The following is a 19900-nucleotide window of genomic DNA, read 5'->3' as shown; positions in this document are numbered from 1 at the left end:
TTTTTAGATAACAATTTCTAACCATAATTCTTTATTTTTTACTTCTCTTTCCTTTTTTGTCCACCCCTGTAATACAACTTTAATGTAGACACTTCATCCCTTGCTCCCACTCCCACTGCACTGGGCTCAAAGAATTTTCTCCCCTTTCACACAAGCATCCAAATGCAAAAACCTATTATATATCTTGATTCAAACTTTATTGATACTATTTTCCTAAACTCATTCACACTTTCTACACTCTTTATTGAGCCAGAGTGCTTATTCTTGCATACTTTCTCCCTTTATCTAAGGGATAATCAGTCATTAATTGTCCTTTTATTATCAAGGCTCATCATACATTCATCCCTCTCAAGTGGATCTGGGTTGAGTCCAATTCTGCCAGGTCACACCGAAGTGACGGTCCAGGAACGGTGCTCAACCCTTACCCACCCAATACGGAATTTATTTGTTCATACATTCATCATCGTTCACACATTCATTCGTCCGGACACAGTTACATCCACACAACAAAACACCGCTCTTCCTAGAGCATCCTTAAGGGCCCACCCGTTCAGACCTTTGAGACTTTTCACTTTATACTTTCTCAAAGCGGTATCCGTGGGACTTTTCCTCGCGAATCCTTAACTAATCTGCTTCTGCGTTTATCACTGTCCTTCCTAGGCCCAGCTCTCCAATAAACACAGACCATTGCATACAATGTCTTTCTGCCTACACCATCTTTGTTTTAAATCAAGGTGACCTTCCAAGGCTTTCCTATTAATAAACCAAATATGTGCATGCAGTTATTTCTTCTGGAGTAAAACCCCTTTTTCAATTTAGATATCCTAATATTTTTCTAAATTTGGAAGAGCAGATTTTAAGTGTCCTTACCACTCAGAACTGACCTCAACCAACACAAACAAATTTTATAAGCAAAAATGCTTACCTTATTTTATGGTGGCCACCCGGTTGTGTTGATCATCGGTCAGCTCAAAAGCGGTTGTCCGCTCTGCTGCTCTTTTCCAGTCCCATCTGGGGTGCCAAATATGTGGTGTCGTCTGCCAGTTCTCCGAAGAATCACACTCAGTCAGGGATTTTTCTCTCAGAAGAAAAGACTTTATTTTACAGAAAATAAAGCCGAGAGTCCTTGCAAGGAGATCTCCCGAATGTTATTTGGTATCACCCTTAAATACACTAAATGGGGCGGTTCCACATAGTCAAACTTTTCCTTATGATTACAATTTTAATACCTCCCTAGAGAGGAGAGGCCCCCTGCTTGATTTATTCTAAACAAAGGCCCTGTATGTATGTCTGACCATACTCCTCAGTTTTGTACATTCCAGCACGTAGCTTTCTATTACCTATAAGATTATAATGGAGTAATAACTAGCAACTAAAATGGCTAGATTCACATTGATTATATACTTGTTTAATTAAAATCTTACTAATAAAAATCTTCCACAAAATCGAAATAGCAAAATTGATCAAAGAAATCACGATGTTTTTTGTTTTTTTGTCCATATCGCACAGCCCTAGTGCATTCAATAAAGTTCAACCTAGTTCGTACAGTTAACAATCTAGCTTCTAAGTACTAAGTTATTAACCCAACAATAGCGGGGTCAGTTAATTTTTTTTTTGCAGTGGGCCGCGCAAACATATGTGTTTGGTTGTGAGGGCCACGAGTTGAAAAAGGTTGGGAACCACTGCTGTAAAGAATGACTTTATTATCTGTATAAAAGTAGCATGTGAGATGCAAGAGTTTTGTAAGATCAAGGCTATCGCTGTGAAAGATGAAGGGTGAAAGGTGGAACACTGATGGAAACACTCTGTTTTGATTACCACTACTATGCATTTTCAGTCAGACTGCATCCAGACTGAGTTTTAAAGGTGATGAATGTTAACGAGTTGTGTTATTTCAAAACATTTCATCTTTAAATGAAATATGGTACAACAGATTCTGCACTGCATATAGTGCCCTATTGCCATTTTATGCAGTTGTAATGGTTTTGGTTTGTTTTTTTAATGCATGCCTGATCATGTTTTAATAAACAAAAAAAAATGGTATGTTGATGTTGTTTTAAACTATTGCAACACCAAATTGGTTTTAAAATTGTGCTCGATGAGAGGGATTTTTCAATAATAAAAATGTAAATAAACTCTACAAAAGAGAAATATTAACACTACTTGGTGTTAATTTCCCATTCATGTTAAATTGTGGTAACACCATTTAAGAGTTCATTTATTTTAGTGTTAAAATGTAGTAACACTATTCAGTGTTGAGCAGTTTATATTACTTACTCCAAACGGAGTTAGTGGTGGAAATTATGATTCTTTTTAGAGATTCGTTCATTTTCAGTTCGTTCACCAAAATGATTCATTCAGAATCGTTCACTGATTCGTTCAGTGACCATTTCTTCGTATTACACAAAAAAAGCCAGCAGATGGCAAAAAAAGAGTGTATTATGTGTTATGTCTTAAGTCAACGAACGTATTCACTTGTTACAAAAACTGATCTGGCTTTATTAAAATGTGTGTATAATCACATTCAATATATAAAGTCTAATTAAGTTTTTCAGATGAACAAAGCACAAGGTTTTCTTGCCTAATTAGCATTTTAATTGTTTGGTCAGACAGTTTGTAGGCTATATTATATATTCACATTCATAAATCGAGGATTAAACGTGGAGTTGCTAAATATCAAAACAAGCGTATGTGCACAGTACAGTACTTAACTGCACTTTGCATTTTTGCGAGATTGACATGCTAAATGGCAGACTAACCCAGTTTACTCTCATTCATTTCGTTCACGAACGAGATAAGCTATGTACCAGTTCATTTCATTCACGAATGACATGTATCAGCTCATTCAACTCATTCACGAACGACATGTGTATCAGTTCAGTCATTTCGTTCACGAACAATAAGATCTCCAGATCTAGTTCAGACTCATATGAAACTCGTTCATTAAGGGCGTATTCGTTCTCTACATTCAACAAATCACATGCTCTGTCACATCTCATACTCGAACGCTATTGGCTCGAGGTTGAGTAATTCTTTGACAGGATGAAATGGTTGTTACCCGGTTCACCGAGCTTCGCATGCGCTGCTTATAGCGCCGCGCTGCTGTGAAGGGAGGAACTTCACTGAACGAGAAGTACGAGTCAGTGGATTACGTGAACGAGAACGATTTGTTCACCTAAAAGATTCGTTCAAAAAGAACGATTCGTTCACGAACGACACATCACTAAACGGAGTTCATTTTACTCTGTTTAAAATTGAACACTATGGCAAGAGTAATTTTATCACAAATTCTGAGTGGGACCAAATACTGTCGGGTCCAGTGTTAAATTGAACTCTTAAAGAGTTATTTTAACACTTTAAAATTTACTGTGTATGTAAATTTTGTACCTAGAATTTGGTTATTTTAATTGGAGGAAGAATATATTTGTGTTAAAGGAAAACTACACTTTTTTTAAATGGGCTCAACTCCCGTGGAATTAAACAGTTGAGTTTTACCATTTTCAAATCAATTTAGCCGATCTCCGGGTCTAGTGGTAGCACTTTTAGCTTAGCTTAGCATAAATCATTGAATATTATTAGACAGTTAGCCTCTCGCTCAAAAATTACCAAAGAGTTTCTATATTTTTCCTATTTAAAACTTGACTTCTGTAGTTACATTGTGTACTAAGACCGATGGAAAATGAAAGACTGTGATTTTCTAGGCCGATATGGCTAGGAACTATACTCTCATTCTGGTGTAATAATCAAGGAAAATTGCTGCCATACCATGGGTGCAGCATGCGCAGTGATATTACACAGCACCTGGAAATAGTCCAAGGCCAGTTTTGTGTATTTGCAGCAATAGCAGATTTGCTGGGGACTATTTTCAGGCACTGCATAATACCATTGCACCTGCTGCACCCATGGTATGGCAGCAAAGTTCCTAAACTGTTTAACTCTAGGGGATTTGGCAAATGAGCCTATTTTCAAAAAGAAAAAGTTGAGTGTTCATTTAATGGTGTAGTGTATGTGTGGTCCGATCTGTTTCAGTCTGTGCTGTCTGTGTTGTGAACGGCCCCCTAGACTTGTTATGGTAAAGAAAAAGGCCCATTTGTATGTTTTTTTCAGATGTTTCTCATCTGAGGGTCTGTATATTTCTGCTAGGCAGGCACATTCTTTTCACACACAGGCTATAAGATTCAATAGTTTGATTTTCACATTCTTCATGTGCTATTTTACTTCCTTTAGTGTTAAAAGTTCTGAAGCTCTAGAAGGAATTCCTGATTTCCAAGATTTTTTCTTATCTATATACTAAATAATAGCACATTTTCCTTTGAATTTGCCCTCATCTTGTGTTTCTTTTGATTTATGGAAACATTCATATTCTTGTTTATAATCTATGCTATACCATTTTGAAATTTCTACTTTCTGTTTTTAAATGTATATATTTCGGCTGACATGTGAATATTGACACCAAGATGACCAGAGTGGTCTAAAAAAAAAAAATCTGTTAATTTAGGAGTTCCCCAAAATCCTAGACATTCAGCAATACAACATGGTCTGGTAAAATGATAGGTGAAAATGGTAAGTGTTACTGTGGCTCAGTGGTAGAGCAATGTCAGTGCAAACGGTTGTGGGTTTAATTCCCAGGGAACATATGTTAGGTAAAAACATTTTGCCTGAATGCACTAAGTCGCTTTGGATAAAAGTGTCTGCTATAAGCATAAAATTAAATTTATTTTTAATTTAAAATCTGTTAAATGACAAAAGTTTCTCTTATATTTGGCACATTTTTGGTAGTCATATGAGTCATTTATTTTCCTGTTTCTCTAGCAGTAAAGGCTGCGCATTTATACCACTCATTATTTTGGGCTGTATCCCGTAATGCATCATTTTGACTATTATCTTCATCACCTTGAATATCATAATCTGTGTTTCTACGATATTTGATTATCATTGGTTCTTTTGAGTTGATATCATTATCACTTGTGTTCAAAAATTGAAAAGTCAATTGAAGGGAAGTCAGGTTGCTTTCTATTGGTTGAGTTTGAGTTTGCATTATTAGATGCATTAGGCATAGGATGGTCTTCAGATATGTTGTCAGACTTATTCTCTTACCTCTCCTGTTCGTCTGACAAGAGGAAAGGAGCTCCTTGTGAATCTTTTTTTTTGAGTTCTTGTCAGTTTGCACTTCATCATGTGTCTCTGGTTTTTCCTTGTTACCTTTTCCTGCATTGTCTGGTTGTCCATTTTCTTTTCTTTCTGTCTTTTCTGTGGGAACTCTAGTACAGTGGTTAAGATAATACCAGGTTGTGCTTCCCTCCACTTGGACTGCTGTTGGAGTAGCTCTCACCACTTTGAAGGGTCTCTCTCTCCTGGCCTCATTCCATTTTTTCTGGAAAACCCTCAGATATTCTTGGTTACCTGGAACAAATGGACATGCAGTCTCCGATTCCTCTCTGGGCTCTTTTCTTTTTTCCTGTAAATAGATAGCTTTATGTATGGCAGTTTCTTCATATACGAGCAAAGTTCAATTTGTAATTGCTCTAGACGCAGTCCTTTGTAGGGACCTCTAGAATATGGCACAAGCATGGGTCGACCTGTAAGCATTTCATGCAGTGTTAAGTGCGTTTCCTGTTAGTTTGCATGTGATCGCTCATTAGTGCAAGAGGTAATGCATCAATCCAACTGGTTTAGTACTTTCACATATTTTGTTTATTTTGGCCTTGATAATTCTATTAAGTTTTTCGATGCAGCCTTGGGCCTGTGGATGGTAGATGCATCCTAGTCTCTGTTTTATTCTTAATTGTTGCAATACTTTTCACAGTTTTTTGTATGAATGCCGACCCATTTTCTGAACTTATTTCTGATGGTATTCCAAATCTAAGAATTACTTTAGAAATGTAATTACAGTTCCTGCTCCCAGATCTGTTGATGGTACTGCCTCTACCCACCTGCTAAATCTGTCTATGATAACAAGCATGTATCGTTTGCCTTGTACTTGCACTGGTGGTGGGTGAGGAGATACCCCCTCACAATGTAAAGTGTGTTGAGTGCCTAGAAAAGCGCTATATAAATGTAATGAATTATTACTATTATTATTACTCGCTTCATCATATCCACATAATCCTTTTCCAAATGCTTCAAGGGCCCTTCAGGTACTAGAATATGGTGTATTGGTGCCGCTATCTCTTTCCTCACATTGTATTTGGCACAATCTTCACATGTGGACAAAAAAAATCATCCACCACAGCATGTAAATAAGGAGACCAATATCCTTGCTATTTATTTTTTGAGTCTTTTTTAGTTCCCCTTTGGTGCCACACCAAATCACACTTTGGTGATTGTTCATAGGGGCCTGCTTGTTGTTGATTTTGAATAATATCATCCAATTGAGGTTGAGTTTCGATAAGTACTACAAATGCCAATACTGCTACCTGACACCCTGGATCATTTTTAGCTTCTAAATCCGCTGCATTGTTTTACTTAAAGACATAATCATTTCCCTTCTTGTGTGCCTGGCATTTGATTATTGTCTTTTTGGTAGCATCATAGCTGAAATTAATTGCCCAATTTGTTCACTATGTTGGAATTGAGTCCCATCACTTTTTTTGAAACCTCTTTATTTCCACACTGCTCCTGAAAAGATGACATACACCATGAGCATATGCTCAATCTGTGAAAATGTTGGCAGTTTGTCCTTTCGCTAACTGACATGCAGTTGTAAGAGCTTTTAATTCTGCTAATTGAGCAGAGGAAGGCTGTACTCAATGTTGTGATTTCACAGGTTTAAATTATTTTTTGTTTCTCTTCACTACTGAATATCCTGTATAATTTCCTTCATGATCTCTAAAGCTAGAACCATCTACGAAGTTAGTGACTTCTGCTTCAGGGATTTGTGTTGATTCAAGATTTGGTTGTAATCTCGTAAATGCAAATGACTTATTCATGAGGATTTCCTTCAAAAGCCAAAGGAATTATGGCATCGCTTAATGGTAACACCTGTATATGCGAGTAGTGAGGAATAAGCTAAAATTCGGGCTTGAGTCAGGACAAATTTCCCTTGTTCTATTAATTCCACAATTTTGTGATGAGTATTTATAGTTACTGGGTACCCCATAGTTATTTTGGATGCTTTTATATAATATTATATACATTTTATATAATATTATATTACATAATATACTGCTGCTAAGCATTGTTGGTAACATGTTGGGTATCCTTGGGCTACATTGTCTAAATTTGTGCTGTAATATGCTATAGGCTATTTTTTCCTCCCACTGCAAGTCTCTTGCATCAGTACAGCTGATGCATAATCATCAGTTCTGTTTGCCACATATAGATGAAACATTTTATCATATTCTGCCATTCCCAGGGCAGGGGCCTGTTGTAATTCTTTTTTTATTGTTTCAAATGCTAGTAATGTATCTGTGTTCCATTTTAATTGATTGCTCAAATGTTGTAATCCTGCTTGTTTCATGATCTCTCTCAATGTCAATGACTACTGCATAGTCTTCTATTCAGTCAGCACTAAAGCCAGTCATTCCTAGGAAAGTCATCATTTTTCCTACTGTCTGATGCAATGTTGTTTTACTTATGCTTACATGCCAAATGTGATCAATCTTTCCAAGTATTCAACCTGAGGCAGGCAATACTGTAATTTGTTTTTGGACACCTTGTGTCTTCCTTGCGCTAATTTTGTCAATACCTTAATTGAATCTTTGTGAAATTGTTTTAGTGAGGAAGAACAGATAATTAAATCATCCATATATTGTAATAGTGTACAGTCTATTATGAGATATTCTAAATCAGCCTTAAGAATTGGAGGACCTCAAACAACGATCTGACAAACAAGAGATGAAAGACAGGGCATTAAGTAGGCTGGTGGAATGAGCTGCAGCTGCCGCTGATCATCTGATCAGCGGTAACATCCACATGAAACAATCAACATGATGTAACATTTAGACGAGCAGGAAACAGTGCAATCATGAACAGCCGAGGCTGTGTTTGCCAAACTGAAGGGCTGCTTCGTTTCGGCCCCTATCTTAATCACCCCTGATCCATCACGTCAGTTTGTGGTGGAGATCGATGCGTCAGAGGTGGGGGTAGGTGCGGTGTTATCCCAACGTTCTCCCTCAGACGACAAGATGCACCCGTGCGCGTTTTTTTCATATCGATTATCCCCTGCTGAACGTAATTATGATATTGGTAACCGAGAATTGTTGGCAGTCAAGATGGCATTGGAAGAATGGCGCCACTGGTTAGAAGGCTCGGGGGTTCCTTTTATAGTATGGACCGACCACAAAAATGTAGAATACATTAGTACTGCCAAAAGGTTGAACTCCATGCAGGTTCGGTGGGCACTTTTTTTTGGACGTTTTGCTATTACTCTCTCGTACTGCCCGGGTTCCAAGAACATCAAACCCGATTCTTTGTCGCGCATTTTTGACCATTCCGAACGCCCGTCTACTCCCGAGTGTATTTTACCTGAGACATTAGTGGTCTCCACACTCACATGGGAGGTTGAATCGAAGGTCAAGACGGCCTTAGAAGGGGTAAAGCCTCCGCCCGGGTGCCCACCGAATCGATTATTTGTGCCGGAGGGATTACGGTCCAACTTCATTCAGTGGGGGCATTGTTCAAATGTGGCTTGTCATCCAGGAGTTAAGCGTACTAAATTTTTGGTCAAGCAACGATTCTGGTGGCCACTTATGGCTCGCGACATTCACAGTTTTGTTTTGGCTTGCTCGGTTTGTGCCACTGGTAAGACTTCAAATCGACCCCCTGATGGGTTACTTCAACCGCTGCCGATCCCTTCGAGACCCTGGTCCCATATCGCACTAGATTTTATTACCGCCCTCCCGGCCTCCCAGGGCAACACGGTAGTTTTGACGGTGGACCGGTTCTCGAAGGCGGCCCACTTTATTCCCTTGCCCAAATTACCCTCAGCCAAGGAGACAGCGTTGACCGTGGTAGATCACATCTTTCGTTTACATGGCCTCCCGACAGACGTGGTTTCCGACAGGGGACCCCAATTTGTGTCCAAATTTTGGCATGAATTCTGTAGATTACTGGGAGCGACTGTAAGTCTGTCCTCAGGGTTTCATCCCCAGAGCAATGGTCAAACCGAGAGAGCCAACCAAGATTTGGAAAGGGTGTTGCGATGTTTGGTCTCCAAGAATCCTTCCTCCTGGAGCCAACAACTGTGGATGGTGGAGTACACCCACAATACATAACCTATATCAGCTACGGGCCTATCTCCGTTTGAGTGTAGTGTAGGATACCAGCCACCCATTTTTCCCAGTCTGGAATCCGAAGTTGCGGTCCCCTCCATTCACGCCTTTGTCCAGAGGTGTCACCACACTTGGACTAGAGCCCGCGAGACTCTACTCCAAGTGGGGGCCTGCACCAAGGCTAAAGCCAACCGCCACCGGTCTAGGCCTCCCGTATACGTCGTGGGTCAAAAAGTGTGGCTTTCTACCAAGAACATTCCTCTCCATTCCGTCTCTAATAAGCTTGCTCCCAAATTTATTGGCCAGTTCACTGTCACCAAGATCATTGGTCCGGTGGCAGTCCGCCTTAAACTTCCTCCAGCATAGAGGAGAATTCATCCCGCCTTTCATGTATCTAAAATAAATGTCTGACCAGCCTGACCATACTTCTCAAATAAAGGATTGTTTACTTGCAACTTGCTTCCTGTCATTTATGCGATCGTGACACGATCGCTATAAGTTCCGCCTCCATCAGCTGACAGGTGCGTCAGACCGTGTCACGAGCCCTCAGGAGGGAGCGCCAAAATTCAAATACACTATCTTTCGCCTATCTTTCATTCATTCTTTTTTCCTGTTGATCATCTCATTCTGTTTATGACACTGTACGCTGCAAAACCATGCCATTTTTTTACTACCAAGACGCAGTTTCCAACCGTGAGTTATTCCATAACAGACGCAAACAGTTCTGTTGCTGAAGAACTGAAACGTAAACAAAGGAATTATGATCGATATTACAATGTTATTGCTTCGTTGGACTAAATGTGCTTCATGAGATGTTGTTCAGCGGACCTTTACCTTTCTAACTAAACCGGGTTTACAGCTGTGGATGTGTTTATGACTCGCTATTATGACGGATCTGTTATGTACAGCGTTTCTAATGTTCATGTTTTTTATGTGTACTGATTACACAAATGTAGCAAATACAGTCTTTATAAGCTTTCCATTGAAAAACAGTGATCTGTCGTCGATGCTTGAGGCTTAGATCTTTATAATGATACATAGTTTGTCAAGATTAAATTTGTCCCGTTTCATTTAATCTATTCATAAACACTGACACGTGCAAGTTGAGTGGCTTTCAGGACGAGGGCGTCGGGGTGCAGGCTAAGAGGTCAAGCTGTTAACTTTTTTAATGTGGCTGACACACCCTCTGAGTTAAAACAAACCAATATCCCAGAGTAATTAATGTACTCAAACAGTACACTGACTGAACTGCTGTGAAGAGAGAACTGAAGATTCTTCAGAACACCGAGCCGAGCCAGATAACGAACAAAAGATTGACTCGTTCTCGAGTCAAGAACTGGTTGCATCGGTTTTTGGATCACCAGTAGTGATGGGAAGTTCAGTTCTTTTCCGTGAACCGGTTCTTCAGGACATTTCGATTCATATTTCTATTCAATTCGCACGCGTCCTCGAGAACGAGTCAATCTTTTGTTTATTATCTGGCTCGGCTCGGTGTTCATCTTCACTCCATTCTAAGGGTACTGATGCCATGAATAGATGGGACAGACATTTTTATTATGTCCGGGTTTTCCACAGGCCCAGCACACACCTGGAGGACCAGTATAAAGCTGGCTTCTTCCTCTCTGGTCTCACTGTATGATTTTTTTTCTACACCCCATTGGTCCTGGCTGTTGAGTATAAACATTAATTATGATGTTTAGGAGCAGGGCTCGGGTGTGCATTTGGAGGGACTGCTGTAAGTGGGCTTGACTGAATAGTTGGTTGCGGAGCACTTACTAGACATCATTGTCATTTGTTCTGCTTCTTTCTTTATTATTTCTTTATTGCAATTTTAGCCAGCAAAGCTTTAATGTCCCCCACAGCCAAATGTATGCCCATAGTTTCTTCCTCAAACACCCTGATCCACTTTCCGGCCCCCTCATGAATATTTGGGAGGCGAGTGACCAGCCCCTCGAGGTCCTTTGAAGCACAGGGGGCATACTGTCCCTGCTCACCCTTGATTAAAATTGGGAGTTGTTTAGCCAGTGGTCTGAGTGTCCCCTTTTCTCTGCCTTGTGCCCAGATCTGCTTGATTCTCATTACTGTAGAACAACTTGCTTTTTCCTCTCTCCAACTTATTTACCTCTTGCATCTTTTTTCCTGATTCTTTAATTTTGTCTTCTATTTCTTCTTCCATAGCTTGTACTTGTTCTTCAATTTTTCTCGTTTCTCCTCATTTTTTCTAACACTTCCTCATGTTTGGTTTTATCTTCCTGCTTTGTTTTCATGCTTTGATGTAGGTTTTGCTAGATGGTAAGAGGACAATATTTGCTGAATACGATTAAGCTTATCCTTGGGCAGAGAAGCTTTCATGCTCACGCAGTCTAAAAGTATAACCAAAAATTCAATAGATGTAGATGGAGTGACAGTTTTCTCTTCCAACAAAGGAACATTGATCCTTGAGAATAATTCTTTTAGCTTCAAAATACAGCGACCTAGGGGAGAACTAGAAAAGTCAACAACTAGAAAATCGTCTAATAAACGAAGGATGAATGGCAGTTTACATTAAGTAGAATCCAGTGCTTCAGATAGACTTTTTGGACTGCTGCGACATGCGAAGGTGAGCCGCACAGCAAAATACATTTTTGACTTCCACCTGATGCCAAAGAGATGCCACTGGGAGGGATGGAGGGGCATGACTTTAAATACATCAGTAATATCTTCTTTGCCCATCCAGCCACCTTTCCCTGCAATTTTAATAAACTGAATAGCATAGTCTATCGTAGCCTAGGCGAGCACGAACATGTTCTTGGGAATTAAACTATTGATGCTAGAGGTTTCGCCGTTATGGGAGAAGATAAGTCTATAATCAATCTTTTCTTTTCCGAGCATTTTCTAGTGGTGATACCTATTGGGTTAATGTGGTAGGCTTTAAATGGGTAAGTGAGAAAAGGCCCGATTAAATAACCATTTTCCAATTCTTTTAAATTAGTGTATCGACTACCCTAGGTTATTTGAAGGCTGATAACACATTTTTACACACATGAATGCCTGGTGGAAGAAAACTGAGACCTGTCAAAAAACCTTGATTCCGGGTAAGAGAAAATTTACAAAACATCTATTAGGATGAGAAGATACATTCTTAGAAGATACATTCAAGCTTGTGGACATTGATAGGAGTAGAAAGGTGTTTTTTCATCTTTTTCAAGGACCAGGTTTGAGACGCTTTGAACCTGCGAGGGCAAACAGCTCTGGGGTGACTATCACCACAAATTGCAAAGCAATTCAAAAATTCACACTTCATGTAAGCACACACTGATTTGTTGAAATTAATACATATTGGAATACCGGGTCCTTCTAAAACTCTGGCGTTGTTAGGTAAACCTTAAACTCGAGAGACTCCGATTTTGGAATTAGATTGACCAGCTTTCATATGCAGTACGAGGACATAAATTATGTGGTATGAGAGAAGGAGCCACAAATGGAGCAGGAGTTAGTCTAATGACCAGTGAAGTGTCTACTTATCAGTTCAAGATTGATAATGGACAAATCCAGTTTAACATTGAAAAGTTGAATATACATTGCTGATTTAGCGGTGAAGGACTTATGGTATTCATAAAACAGGGAACCGCCATAATTGAAAGCCAAATCTGAGATAATAGCCAAATATATATCAAGTTCAGATCTTCTTTTTGGAGATATCCCCACAGTCAATGATCCTTTTATCTATGACCCCAGAAGAGCAAAGCAGTATTTTAACTAAATTGATATCATTACCTGCTAAGATCTACTGTCTCAAACTTGCTGGCAAAGCTGCTGCAGGTGAAATGAATGGGGGTCCACTGGATGGTGCAGGAGTTGCAATCGCCAGCGTGTGATGCGGTGACACGTCACACTGGGGAACACCTGGAGATTCTAAGGGGAGTAGTGAAGACTTCTCTAGTGCTGCTACTCTGGTGTCTATTTTGTTGATTGAATCTTTGATGTTGAAAAGAGCTGCAAGCACAGGGTCCTGTCCTTCTTGGAAAATGTTAGATATTTTTGCTGAAGTAGTTGAAGAAGTTGCTGTAGGTATGGTGCTTTTTCTTTTAGCCTTAGCCTTCGCCAGGGCTGTGTTGGACGAACTAGGTGGTGTTGGATCGGAATCGGACAATGCTAGGAAAAAAGTAAACAAATCTTGATGAAATATCCTGAAGGTCTGTATATTTCTGCTAGGCAGGCAAATTCTTTTCACACACAGGCTATATGTTTATAATGGAATAATAACTGTATATATAAATGGCTAGATTCACCTTGATTATACTTGATTAATACAAATCTTTATTAATAAAAATTTCTACCAAACTTTCCTATATACCTTGAAGATTCATAAAATCCTGGAAAGTTTCCAAAAAATATGAAATTTTTAGTTTTTAAAGTTTCTGAAATGTACTGAAAATGTTCCACCTTTTTGCAACCCTAGTTGTAACCTTGTTTTCAGTCATATGCAATACACATATATATGTAATATATCTCAAATGTTTTAGGGTTTCATGACTACTAAAGGTATTTTTTTCAGCAGGACCATGAGCTGGAAGTCGAGTGACTATGGCTCACTGAGAGACATGATTGCATAAAAGCATTTGATTTTTTAGAAAGATTAATTTTGTCATTTAGTCACCCTCACATCATTCCAATCCTATATGACTTTATTTTTTGTGGAACATATAGTGAGAGAGATGTCTCTGTCACAGCTCTGCTCAATGCTGCTTGTCCAACTGAAAATCTGCATATAAAATGTTTGTTAATTCTTGTATTGTGTGCTTTTTTCTGTAAAGGTGTAAAAGTTATTGGTCATGATACAGCAGTCGTATATGGAGAAAATGCCACATTGTTGTGTCAGCTGACTGAGACTCATGAAAATGCTGATGTAACTCGTATTATATGGAAGAAGAAGACAAAAGAAAATGCTGAAGAGAAGACCTTCTTTTCCATTCGCCCAGGTCCCAAAACTGAACACTCAAATGGATTGGGGGACAGAGTACAATTCATTGGGAACTTTACAGAGAAAAATGGATCAATTCAGCTACTTAGAATGGGGCTTTTGGATGATGGGATCTATACATGCATCTTCAACTTATTTGCTGTTGGGACATATGAGACTGACATCAATGTCACAGTTTTTGGTATGATGGCTTGTACATTTTTTCAGTGATTTGAAGCAATAACATCATGGCTAAATATATGCATATCTCTGTAATTTGATTCATAACCAATTATTTAAAATATATATATTTAAAGGGGTCATATGATGCATTTTCATGTGTTCCTTATTCTTTAGTGTTATGTAGCTGTTTTTGCATGTATAATATCTGCAAAGTTACTCACAGTCTCCCACAAAATTATTTTTTTCTGTCTAAAAGAGAAGGCTGACTGAGACCTGTAAAAAATGCTGAACAAAATTTCCCTCACATATCTATATGGAAATATTTGCATAATGCTGCCCAAATGTATATGCATAGAAAGAAAGCATTTCAGGTAAAGCAGAAGTGTTATTGTTGCATGTTGAGATGCTATGTGTTTCTATGCAAATTCAAAAGAACATTTGTTTGGCCTTCCGTAAGTATATACAATTAGGAATCAGTGCTTAAGATTTATTTACAACAGTTCTAGAATAATACAACCCAAATGTTTGAGTGTGTGCAGCACATTTAGTGGAGGACAGTACCTGGGAGAGTACAGTAGAGTGCACAAAGGCTGTTTAAAAAAATGGGGCAATTCCAACTTTTCTAGGACAATCGGGCACTTCTGAATCAGAGTTCATAAGCATGTTTAATTAATTGCATTGACTATTAAAATGCAGAGTTTTGTGAAGGGCAGAGCAACGAATATTGTTTGTAATTTTTACAATCACGATTGCAGAGATAGAATTATGTTTACAAACTTAGCATCCTCTGTTATCCACATATAACTGGCATTAAGTTGAACATATCTGCTACATGTTCTGTTTCAAATTGGATGCTCAAGCAGAGCTGCAGCAGCATGCCACCATTGTGTTTTCAAATTGGCAGCGTAGCATGCAGCTTACCATTCCAAAACATTCTGCTCAAGTTATGCAAAGTTTGATCTAATAGATTGGCTTGGTCTTGGTCATCTGAATTTTCAGAATGTAACTCGAGCTCAAACTGATATGATAAAACTGACAACATTATTAACTGTATTTAAAATTGGAAGTGCAGGAGCTAATATGCTTTGAGGTCCACTCATAATTTTATATAAAAATATTTTTAAATCATATGCTTACAATGGAGAAGATGAATCACTTGCCCTTAGGACATTTAGACAGGAGGTAGTAGAGATCCAGGGTGCATCAGTCTCATTTGAAGTGACTGCCTCTGTGAATCCGAGCATTCGTCACAAGATACACACTGCATTTACAGCACAAGAGCTGAACATTGCCAAGCAATCCTGCCCTGTGGACATTTTTAAGCACAAGTTTGTACATCTGAGAGATGTTCCCATGACTCCTTTTAAAGAGGTACAGCCCATGCTCCTTATTGGTTCTGATTACTCAAATCTCGTTACACCGATAGCTCCAGTACTTCTGGGCCCATTAGTTAGTCCTGTTGCAGTTAGTACAAGTTTGGGCTGCGCCATCCAGGGTCCAACTACATTCCTTGACCAGCCATTGGAGACTACTTGTCTGAACGTCTCACTGATCCGCTCTCCCAAACAAGATCTGTCTCATCATGTTGAAAAGTTATGGCAAGTAGACATACTTCCCTTCCAGCCTGTGAAAGACATGACACGTTCCAAGCAGGACAGAGATGCTCTTCGAATGCTGGAAACAAAAATAAAGAGAGTAGAAGTGGATGGAGTCTTTAGCTACGCAACTCCTCTTTTTCGCAAAGGGAATGCAGAGGTCTTTTATGCAGGACCTGAATCAGTCATGGCTCTTCTAAGAGCCACTGAGCGCTGTTTGAATTGACATTAGGAGCTTGCAGAAGTCTACAAGAACAAAATACACAAACTGGAGCAGGCAGGATATGCATCAAAACTCACTCCTGAAGAGGTTAAAGCAAGAAATGAGTCATGGTTTATTCCCCACCACCCTGTGCATCACAACAAGGAACTGATAAGAACAGTTGAACACAACCCTTCAACTGTTCTTATCAGTTCCTTCAAGTTTCACTGAATGATCAGTTACTCCCAGGACCTATATTAGGTCCCTCATTACTGGGAGTTTGCCTCCAATTCAGACAATATCCTGTGGCCATCAGTGGGGGCATCATGTCACGGACCATCGTGAAGGCAATGAAGATGTGGTAGATTCAGTATTGAAATCCTTTTATCTGGATAACTGTTTGCAGTCCAATGCAAATGCACAATATTTATAGAGTGTCAGAGTCTCAATATGACCTTCTTGGTTATATTTTGCCTTATACCACCTGGGTTAAAATCCTTGTTCAAGCTCTGTGGACAAATGAAAGAGGCTGGGATGACTGCATTGAAAAGAAGATGCTTGACAAATGGCAAGAGTGGACCAATGATCTGAAGTATCTTCACATGATAGGGATGCCAAGGTGCTATTTCCTAGTCGTCCAGAATCTGGCAATGACATGATTGAATTGCATGTATTTTGCGATGCCTTTGAGATGGCTTACGATTTAGTGGCATATCTGCACTTACAAGACAAAGAGGGAAATATTCATACCTCATTTGTTATGGCTAGATCCCGTGTTGCACCCAAAAAGCAACTATCAATGCCCCAACTGGAACTGTGTGGTGCCCTTAATGGTGCACAATTGGCTAAACTCCTCTTAGGTGAAATTACCCTACCCATCCATAACATTGTTCTGTGGACAGACTCCACTACAGTTCTCACTTGGATCAAATCTGAATCCTGTCCTTACAAGGTGTTTGTTGGCACATGGATTGCCGAAATACAGGAGTTGACCAGTTCAGAGAACTGGATATATGTGGAGTCAGAGCTAAACCCTGCTGATGATATTACAAGAGGGAAATCTCTCTCTGAACTCTCTCATGTATGCCAGATCCAAAGCAGTACCCAACATGGTCAGACTTGGTAAAAGCTACATACCAGTCTGTACATGGAGCTTTAGCACCCTCAATGTCAGCTTCACAATGCATTAATACTGAACTGCTTCTTCTCAGACAAGCTCTGCAGGATAGTTTCCCTGATGAAGTCTGTGCACTTCAAGATGGCAAGGTCATACGTGCTAGCAGTAGGTTATGTACTTTGTCACCTGAATATGATCAAACCTTGGGAGTAATTCGGGTAGGAGGTCGCATTCGCAAAGCTGAGAAACTTGATGTTGATACTTTGCATCCTATTGTATTGGCACCTGATCATCCCATCAGTAAACTCATAATCCAAGACTACTACTACTACTAGTAGTATTTCTATTAGTAGTAGTAGCCCATTATTGTCATTAGTCACAAGTGCCAGTGAAATTAGCCATAAACCTGTCCATACATACATACATACATACAATATGACAAGGGGGTGGACAGGACAGGAAGACAGGGAATTGAGGAAGAAATACAGCATAACATTAGGGAAGTGAGGAGTAAAACAACAACACCCAGACTATGCTCCTTTGGGAGTACAGTGTGTGAACAGGAAAACACCTCTGCAACAAAAGCACATAATCAATACAAACACATGACTTTGCAACTGGGGACCGAAATTGGGGGGTCGAGGTAATCCAGCACAGGCAAGCAGCAGACCGGTCCATTCGACATTACAGCGCTGGTCACAGACCCGCTTTTCAGACTAGCGGTACAAAGCGGCGAAGGCGAGGGATGGAGGGTCGGGGGTTAAATGCATATCTGTATATATGTAGGTATGTGTGTGTGTATGTATGTAAGAGTTTGTGTATTTGTAGGCCTGGAGAGTTGTGATTCAATCTAGGATAGCGTCACAGCAAGTTGCCATGGAGACAGCCTTGATCAGGCCCAGATAGAGTCAACAATCAACAGGTGTCTGTGGAAGTGGAGCGAGGAACGCAAGAGCATCTCACTGCAGTGCTCCTCCGGGAGAGTTGTTATTCCAACTGGCCAAGGCCAGTGCTGGTAGAGGGAGCCGAAAGAAGATAAGATTCCAATTGTTTGGTCTTGGGGCGAGTAGCCTCATTCTAATTTCACGGTCACTCTCTTTGTCCATTCTGGTCTCCAAACCTAATCCAATCAGCAGAAGACCTGTTATCATGGTTCCGAATAGGTAAATATATTCAATGTCCTCCACGGAAAGAGCCGTCAGACACACGACCCGCCACCTCTCCCATGCGTCCATCGTTTAGCCAGCTGCGAACATTCCGGCAGGGCATGACAACAGACTTCTTCATCCCAGTTCTGACATGCCTTGCAGAGTTGCGAAGAACTTACTGGATTTTCCGAGGTAGACAGTCCATAAAGAAATATCAACACCAGTGCAGAGAATGGATGAATGGCGCCGTAATCCAGTCAACCCTAAAATGGCTGATCTTCCCACTGCTCGCCTTCATTTATTCCAGCCTCCTTTCTGGTCGGCTGGTGTCGATTGCTTCAGACCATTTACCATAAAAATGGACAGAAGACATGAAAAACGATGGGGATGCCTCACCACAAGGTGTATCCACTTAGACCTGCTTCATAATATGGATACTGACTCCTTCCTTATGGCTTTGCGTCATTTATGAATTTCAGAGGTGGGAATCGAGAACTCCAAGAAACCTTCTCTGCACTTGAGCCAGAAATCAAAGAAAAACAGAGTAAACAGAGTATTTCTTTTCAGTTTAATCCTCCACATGCACCTCATTTCGGTGGAGCCTGGGAGCGTGAAATACACTCTATTAAATCCTGTCTTTGAGTAGTACTTAAGGATCAAGTTGTGTCTGAGGAAGTATTGTCTACTGTTCTGGTTGAAGTAGAGGGAATACTAAATTCTAAACCATTTGGGTATGTATCATCAGAAATATCTGACATAGACCCAGTTACTCCAAATCTCTTGCTGATGGGACGGCGGGATGCCTCTCTCCTTCAAGTGGTTTATGGCACAAGAGAATTGCTTGGAAAGAGAAGGTGGCGACATAGCCAAGTCATAGCTAACCAGTTCTGAAAACAATTCTTTCAGAACTACTTCGTAGATTCAGAATCTACACCAAATCTATCAATTGGACAAGTAGTTATGGTTATGGAATGTCAACTACAACAAGCCCTCTGGTCAGAAGGCAGAGTAAACCAAGTTGTTTCCAGCAGCGACGGAACTCTTAAAATGGCGAATGTAACTACTGGAAACCGTGTTTACTGTCGCCCTGTTTCTATACTGATTGTTCTACCAGAGATGCCCACTGATATCAATGGTTTCTAACTTCAGAGAACAGGGATATTTATCTTATTTCTAATTTGCTGTATAAGTTAGGGGGCGGCTGTATAAAATCCCTGTTGAGCTCTTATTTTGAATTAGTTGGTCATATCACATGTGGGCGGAGTCAGGAACATGCACAGACAAGTTCAGTAAAAAGACTGTCGCTGCAACGAGACAGATTATAGTTTGTTTTGATATGTGTGCGTTCATGACAACGTAAGTTTGCCTCTAATATACATTGTTATGTGAATGTATAATATATAGATGTTTGTATGCATATTAAATGCTATATTGTTTGCTGTGATATTTCTGTACGGGCTAATAGAGTTTTGATTAACAGATGGAAAAATACGTGATAAAG

The 19900-nt window shown here is 39.8% G+C and overlaps 1 protein-coding gene across 2 annotated transcripts in view; it reads left to right on the top strand.

Annotated features, from left to right (window-relative positions):
* Window positions 1-19900, top strand: part of LOC132094956 (nectin-1-like) — a 75231-nt gene that overhangs the window by 44697 nt on the left and 10634 nt on the right. The window contains exon 2 of one of the 2 annotated variants that reach the window (XM_059499657.1): window positions 14009-14356. The exons of the other annotated variant lie outside the window; for it this stretch is intronic. Coding sequence (XP_059355640.1) covers window positions 14009-14356 — 348 coding nt within the window. The remainder of the gene's footprint in view (window positions 1-14008; window positions 14357-19900) is intronic. 2 annotated transcript variants of the gene reach the window in all.

Source organism: Carassius carassius, chromosome 19, assembly GCF_963082965.1.
Source record: "Carassius carassius chromosome 19, fCarCar2.1, whole genome shotgun sequence".
NCBI lineage: Eukaryota > Metazoa > Chordata > Actinopteri > Cypriniformes > Cyprinidae > Carassius > Carassius carassius.
Note: the sequence above shows the minus strand (reverse complement) of the source record. Positions and strands in the feature narration are given on the sequence as shown.